The 7,301-nt window shown below is 61.2% G+C and overlaps 2 protein-coding genes across 2 annotated transcripts; one reads left to right on the top strand and one right to left on the bottom strand.

Annotated features, from left to right (window-relative positions):
* Nucleotides 1–631: 631 nt before the first annotated feature.
* On the bottom strand, nt 632–4,965 carry LOC130262511 (G protein-activated inward rectifier potassium channel 4-like). Its single transcript, XM_056509702.1, has 4 exons — nt 4,063–4,965; nt 2,694–3,784; nt 1,398–2,580; nt 632–1,177 (listed from the first exon to the last, which is right to left on the bottom strand). Exons 2-4 carry the CDS (start codon nt 3,108–3,110, stop codon nt 846–848), a joined length of 1,932 nt encoding a protein of 643 aa, XP_056365677.1. The 5' UTR covers nt 3,111–3,784; nt 4,063–4,965; the 3' UTR covers nt 632–845.
* A 36-nt stretch (nt 4,966–5,001) lies between these two features.
* Nucleotides 5,002–6,534, top strand: CLDN25 (claudin 25). Its single transcript, XM_056509710.1, has one exon. The coding sequence runs from the start codon at nt 5,084–5,086 to the stop codon at nt 5,756–5,758; it is 675 nt and encodes a 224-aa protein (XP_056365685.1). The 5' UTR covers nt 5,002–5,083; the 3' UTR covers nt 5,759–6,534.
* Nucleotides 6,535–7,301: the final 767 nt, after the last annotated feature.

The raw sequence follows: 7,301 nt of genomic DNA on the forward strand, positions 1-7,301 counted from the left end.
CATCCCCCATCCTTCCCTTCTGTCCTGGGCTGCCCTCGGCCCCAGGGCCTCCCCAGTTGCTCCACCCCTCCCTTCTCACCCTTCTGGGTAGGACAGATTTCATGTGAGATCAGAAAATACCCTGCCCAAAACTCTATGGGGAGGTCAATAGAGGAAAAGCAAAGGTGGACAAAGGGGGTTAAATTGAAAGGGCTATTCTGCAACCCATGAAACACCCCCTGAGGCAAAGCTGCCCGTGGACTACAGTAAGACCCTGCATACACAGATTTTACTGATTTCTTTTTCAATCCAGGCCCCCGGCTCAGGCCCAGGCACTGCCATGCCAAGTGCTGCAGGTGACCCCACTGATGTAATTCCTATAATGATATTAATTTAATTTTACTACATCATATCCAGGCTCTCGCAGCACCAGCCTGGTGCAGCATTTCCATGCTGGGGAGTCCTGGGGCACCATGCCAGACAGTGAGGGGGGCAGTTTGGGGTGTTGGGGGGCGTGGGGCTGTGTCAGGGTCCATGAGGTGGTGCAGGACTGAGCCCACGGCACTGGGAGGCTCTGGGCTCTGCCTCTTCTTTCTATGCCCAGCTCCCCGAGGGTTCCCCCAGAACAAACACAGCTGATTGTCGGGTGGTTTTGTCATGAACAGCCTTTACTTGCCCACTAGTTAGTATTCCTTGTTACAAAAGAACAACTTAACAAAAAGAATGCCCTGTGGCTGCAGCGGGGGAGCACGGGGGGCGAGGGCACCAGGGCTCAGCCCCACAGAGCAGGGTGGGCTATGGCACTGTTGGCGGGGGGCACCACGGGCACCAGCCAGGCCGGGCACGTCCCACGGCCCCGGAGCAGCTCAGGCAGGGAATTCCCGCTCGGGTGGCTCATCCCGGGCGCCCTCAGCCACGCTGCCGGGGGCGCTCATCCCCTCGCCGGGCCCCGGCAGCGCGCAGGGCTGCAGGAGGTGGTCCCAGTACAGGCTGAGCGTGGAGTGCTCCTGCTGCTCCAGCTCCTTCAGCTCGTGCTGCTCCTTGGCGCTGACCGCTGGCGTCTGCACCTCAAAGGTCATCTCAAAGCGGCTGTAGTCCACCTGGAAGGCGCCTTTCTCCAGGGACATGCAGGGCTCGAAGCGGTACCCCCAGAGGATCTCGTCCTCCGTGTAGGAGGTGCGGGCTTGGCACGTCATTCCTGCGGCAAGACAATGGCTGAGCTGTCCCGGGGTGCCACACGGAGCCCCTGCTGCCTAACGAGGCGCTCCCAGCCCTGCATCACCCACGGCCCGCTGCAGACAGTTTTGATCCCGAGCATCTCTCGCCCAGATGTCACTCCTGGGCCCAGGTTTTCCCAGCCTCTCCAGGACCCCAGGGGAGCCACCCCTCTCCACCCTGACCTCCCCCAGACCACTTGCCTGTGGCTTCCACGATGCCCTCGAGGATGATGATGATTTCAAACTGCTCCCGGCGCAGTGACTCGGCCGACATGTCCCAGAAAGGGCTGCGACGGTTGATGACGTGACAGATGATCTGGGGCTCCACCAGGAATAGACGGTCCTCCCCTGTGTCATAGCCCAGGTTCAGCTCCGACTGCTCCAGGGGGATGAACTCCCCCTCGGCTGTCTGACGGGACTTGATCAGCTTTGCCCGGATCTTGGCATCCACCATGTGGCTTTCTCGCAGGTCCCCCACACGAAACATCAGGCAGAGCTTCTCGTCCCGGCGGGAGATGACGCAGTTCTTGCTGAAGATGAGGGTCTGGGCACGCTTCTTGGGCCGGGAGATCTTCACGAACATGCAGCCCACCATCATGGCATCGATCATGGAGCCGACGATGGACTGTGCCATCAGCAGGATGACGCCCTCGGTGCAGTTGGCTGTCACCATCCGCGTGCCGTAGCCAATGGTCCTCTGGCTTTCCACGGAGAGGAGCAAGGCGGACACAAAGCTATCCACGTTCTCGATGCACGCCTGCCACTCGGGATCGCCCTGGTGCCCAATGTCACCCCGCACCCAGGCGTCAATGAAGTAGATGAAGCCAAAGACCACCCAGGTGATGATGTAGCACATCATGAAGACGAAGAGGAACCAGCGGTACTTGAGGTCTACAATGGTGGTGAAGATGTCTGAGAGGAACCTCTTCTTGTCCTGGATGTTGCCCAGATTCACCTGGCACTTGCCCACTTTTGTCACATAGCGCTGCCGCTGCCGCTTGCCGGCCTGGACCATCGGGCTGTCCTCCTCCAGCAGCTTGCAGCGCCGGCTCTGCAGCCCCTCCGGGGTGGGGATGGTGGAGCTGCGGGCGGAGGTCTTGCCGCGAGATGAGTTGGGGATGTTGGTCACGCTCAGTGTGTGCAGCGGATACAAGCGGGGCGCACCCTCCTGCGGGGCAGGCGGGGGGCACCAGGACGGCCGGCCGCGCTGCTGCTGGGTGCTCAGGCCGCCGCCGCTCGGCGGCCCGGACGGCTCAGCGGCGACAAAGCCGCTGTGACGGGGTGCGGACGGGCAGTTTGGCATCGGGGCGCCTCTCTTGGCAGCGGTGGCGGCGGCTTGCTGCCCGCCGTCCTTCACCAGAACCCCGGGGACGGGGAGATCGGGCTGCGGGGAGGGGGAAAGGAGCCCGTCGGTGAGAAATCACCTCCGACAATACCCGCGAACAGCCGGCGGCATCCCGTGCCGAGGATGCTCCAGAGCCCCAACGCGAGCCATACCTTCTGGGGGAAGGTGCCGTACCGGCTGGTGTCGGTGGGCGGCCGGGGCAGGTAGGCCAGCATGTGCTTGGCCGTGGGGGTCTGCGCCGGCGGGATGGAGTTGCTGCGGCCGCGGGGCTCCTCGGGGGCCAGCCAGCCGCCGGCGCCGCCGCTGTCGCGGGCGTACGGGAGCACCATGGCGGCGCCGGGGCGGGGGCTCAGCCCCGGGCTGGCAGCGAGCCCCTGCCATGGGGGAGACAAAGCGGGAGTTATTTCGGACACGAAAAGCAGCTTGGGGCTCCGGCCCCTGTCCGCATCCCCAGGGTCAGGGTCTGGGGGAGCCCCCCTTGCCCAGCAGCGCAGGTCCCGGTTCCGGAGCCGTGCCGGGTGCCTGCGCTGGCTCCAGATGGCTAAGCCCATTAGGAGCCATAATGGCATTGCAAGGCCGCGGAAGGAGGCATTCGTCTCCGGTGGGAAGCAGCCCCGGCGAGCTCCGGGTGAGCGCCTAAGGCACTGTTCCACACTTGTTCCGGGCCGTGGAGGTAGCCGCCAGTTCTCTAAGAAGCTCCGAGCAGAAATGGATGGCCCCTAGGTGCGGAGGAAGGACAGCCTGTGAGAGAGATGCAGAGCCCGTAGCCGGGCTCCTCGGGACGGGCTGAGTCTAGCCGGTGCCCATGGGGAGACGTGTTGGGATGTCATGGTCCTGGGAAGGCAACCCGGAGCGCAGCGACCTGAGGTGATGGGGATGGGGTGGGAGTGTTGGCGCTCTGCCTCCGCCGAGCATCCCTTGCCACTGCAGAGCAGCGGGGCCAGCGGTCCTCAGCGCGGCGATGGAGGATGCCACTCTCCGGACCAACCTCCCAGCTCCCCAGACCCCCCGGCGCGGGAGACACCCACCTCATGTCCAGGCAGAGCGGCTGCCAGCCCGGCAGACGTCGTTCTCGGCTTGTGGCTCCCGCTGCGGCCCGGCCACCGCCGGGCATCTTCCCACCGGCTGTGGACGGGAATCCTCTGCCGGGCTGTGCCACCGTGGCCGGTGGGAGGAAAAGAAGGACTGGGAGCTCGGCGGCGGCCGCCAATCCTCCTCCAGCGGCAGAAGGTCACCCGTTAATCTGTCTCAATGACAGGCACAATTACCTTGAGACGATTTAATCGGAAGGAGCAGGTGCCCCAATGCCTGGGGGAAGCAGCAGGAGGGGTTTCCCGGCGGATTTCCCTGCTCTTGCCCTTGGGATGATGCTCTCTGTCTGCTCCTAGGAGCGGTATGGTCAGCAAGGGCTGGAAGACATCCCCGTTCTCCTGCCTGGTCTGTGCTTCCACGTCGAACGTGTTCCGTGCTCCCTCACCCCCTCCTTCTGGAGCCCCCTACAAAGATCCTCCTGATACTCACCAGGGCTGGACCCCGGGACCAGCAGGACTCAGTAATTTCCAGTCTGGCTCCCGATACAGATAAGAAAGACGGCGGATGAAGGAGAGATTAGTCGCTAATCTCCCAGGGAAGATGAATCTGCAAGCTGGACCCCGCGGAGGGAACGCACGTGGGGGAGGATGGGAGCCCAGTGCCAGCACAAACTTGGGATTTTCCTGACGCTTATTTTCATCCTTTTCATAGAATCCCAGAATGGTTTGGGTTAGAAAGGGTCTTAAAGATCAGTCCAGCTCCAACCCCCTGCCACAGGGACACCTTACACCGGACCAAGCTGATGGACATGGGTTTTCCCCAGCCTTGTGTTTGCATCAGGATGTCTCCTATCAGGACAACAGTTTCCTCACACACAAGCACCATGAGTTGCGGCTGCTGGTGAAGTGCTGGGTGCAGGACAGGGTGATCAGTGCCCACCTGCGAGAAGCAGGACCCATCTCCAACCTGCTTCCTTCCTCGGACATCCCCATTCTCAACGCAGCTCTCAAAGGCTCCTTTGCATATTTAATTAATGACCGAATGAGGGTCTAGGCCTCCAACCGAGGCGCTAACTCCCGAGAAAAGCCTGATGCCAGCTCTTTGCTGGCTGTCTGCATCTTCTGCTGGGGTGCCAGCCGTGACCCTCGAGGCTGGAGCTGCTGCTGCCGAGAATCGCTTTCCCTGCCAAAGCTCTCGCTCCGGAGTGGCCAAGGCTCGGAGGATTTGCATGCCTTGGCTTAACCCTCCTGGGCACGGCGAGGCAGCGGCGGGACCCAGCCCGGAGTTACGGCGGGGATGCACCCGGCTTTTCCTGCTTAGCCGGGCTCTCCTTTTAGCATGGAAAAACCAACAACAGCTGAAAAACGACCGTGGCCACACCCCGGCGTTGGAGGAGCAGGCTCGAATCGGCCCCCCCGGGCTGCAGACGCGGCCGGGCGGACGCTGCTCACAGCGCTCATGCCCGCGGCCGCGCTCGGGGCTGATCTGCGCCCCGAGCTAGCGGGGCACCATGGCCGGGGGCTGGGGGGCAAAGGCGCAGGGCGGGGGGATGCTGCTGGCTCTCCTCGGATGGATCAGCTCCTGCGTCACCACCTTCGTGCCACTCTGGAAGAACCTCAATTTGGACCTGAACGAGCTGGAGGTCTGGAACATGGGGCTCTGGCAGGTCTGCATCACGCAGGAGGAGGGGGTGGTTGAATGTCAAGCCCACGGCTCCTTCCTGGCGCTGCCCCCCGAGCTGCGCATCTCTCGCCTCCTGATGTGCCTCTCCAACGGGCTGGGGCTGCTGGGCTGTCTCCTCGCTGCCCTGGGGCTGGAGGGCTGGAGAACCTGCGAGGACAAACCTGGGCGAAAGCGGCGGCTCCTGCTTGGCGGGGGAGTCACGCTTGGCATGGCAGGGATCACCACCCTGGTGCCAGTCTCCTGGGTCGCCTACAACACCGTCCTCGACTTCTGGGACGAGACTGTCCCCGACATCGTCCCCAGGTGGGAGTTTGGGGAGGCCACCTTCCTGGGGTGGTTTGCTGGAGCCTTCCTGGCCGCTGGCGGGCTGCTCCTCGCCTGCAGCACCCGCTCCACGAAGACCAGCACGCCGCCGGCCCCTGCCTGCCACCAGGGCTCTGCTGCACCAGGATTGCCTGGGGGCCACCACCTGCACCCCAGAAATGCAGACTTGGTCATCTAGGGCCTCAGGGTGCTGTGCCCTGTGCACCTCGTGGCTCTTCCCCTGGCAGGGAGGGCTCCTGCTTGTTTCACAGGATGATTTGCTATTTGCTACGGCAGCTCTGCAGGTTTCTCTCCTTCCTCTGCGTGTCTGCTTCACTTTTTCTCTGTTAAGGAGCAGCAGATTTCCCCGCAGCACTCACCAAGCAAGAGTGGGAAGGCAACAAGCAGCAGGCAGCGTTTGTACTGCTGGTGACACCGTGGTACCATCACTGATGGGTGACACTGTTGGCATCCTTGGCAAGTCCCCTGTAGCCAAGTCTGTCGTGGCTAATGCTGCACCCCAGTGCAGCAGCTCTTTCTTTGCATGTCTGTGTTGCTCTGATGTATTTGCAATAAATTATCATGTCCACTGGCAGTGTGTCTGTGCTCTGAACATGCAGCTGTATCTTGCAGAAGAGGGATGCAGGGTGAGAGCTGCATGGGGCAGCACTGCTGCTGCAGCTATGGCTTGGTGTCTAGAAAAGATAGAAGGAAAAGAGAGAGAAAAATGGAAAACAAGGGGAAGGAGGAAAATGAGAGACAAGACAGCACCGAGTTCTACTGCTGCTGCAATGGTGGGATGGCAGTGACTGCGTGCCCTGCAGGAACCTCATCTTCTCATGGCTAAGATGATAAAGCCGATAAGTGCCGCAGATCTTTGTGTCAAAAGTTCCTCGACTGCATCATTTACCTGCACAAGAGGCAGGAAAGGGTTTCTGCTGGTCTCAACCGTTCCTTCCACATTTTCCTGATTCAGCTGTAAAAATAAAGGCTGATTACACACCTCTGTGAGCAAGAGCATGGACCATCAGGCTGGATTAGCACCCGGAGTCCTGACAGGGGCCTGCCTGCTGCCACGGCACTGGTTGAGAAGCGAGTTCACCGCTGGTTTAATCCCTGCAGGCTCAAAGCCGTGGGCGCGTGACCCATCTCGAGGAAGGCCCAGCCGACAGCAGCATTCCTGGGGGAAGCAAAGTCCGCTCCCTCTAAGTCCCATTTTGAAACCTGCACTTTGCTCAGCTGGGAAGAGAGGAAGGAGAGGGTGGGCAAGGAAAGGGAACAGTGATGATCCCTGGGCGTTCTGATGCTGCAGGACTGGGCACAGAGTTGGTGGTGCTGTGAGTGAAGTGGGAGAGGCAGGTGCTCAGTCCTTCTGGAAAATAATCAAATTAGGTAGAACTGAGGGGGCAGTGTTCCTGGCCATCACCTCCCAAGGAGCTGCACCCCCTGCCAGCTGCCCTTGGAGGTCTGACCACCCCAGGGAACACAGAGAGGCTGTTTTGGCTCTAACTGCCTTGGGAAATGGGAGGACAGGACAGTGAGCAAAGGCTTCAAGCCTGGGAACACTCCTCCTGTCCAGCCCAGTTCAAACACCATGACGTCCCTGGCACCACTCTGTACTCCTGACACTCTTCGTTGGTTCCTTAAAGCAGGTGTTGGGCTGTCAGGTGTCAGCTTCTGGCAGCAGCACAAACAACAGGGCACAGCCACTGTTTCGTGAGTCAGAACAAATGGGCTCTCCT

This window comes from Oenanthe melanoleuca, chromosome 24, assembly GCF_029582105.1.
Source record: "Oenanthe melanoleuca isolate GR-GAL-2019-014 chromosome 24, OMel1.0, whole genome shotgun sequence".
Taxonomy (NCBI): domain Eukaryota; kingdom Metazoa; phylum Chordata; class Aves; order Passeriformes; family Muscicapidae; genus Oenanthe; species Oenanthe melanoleuca.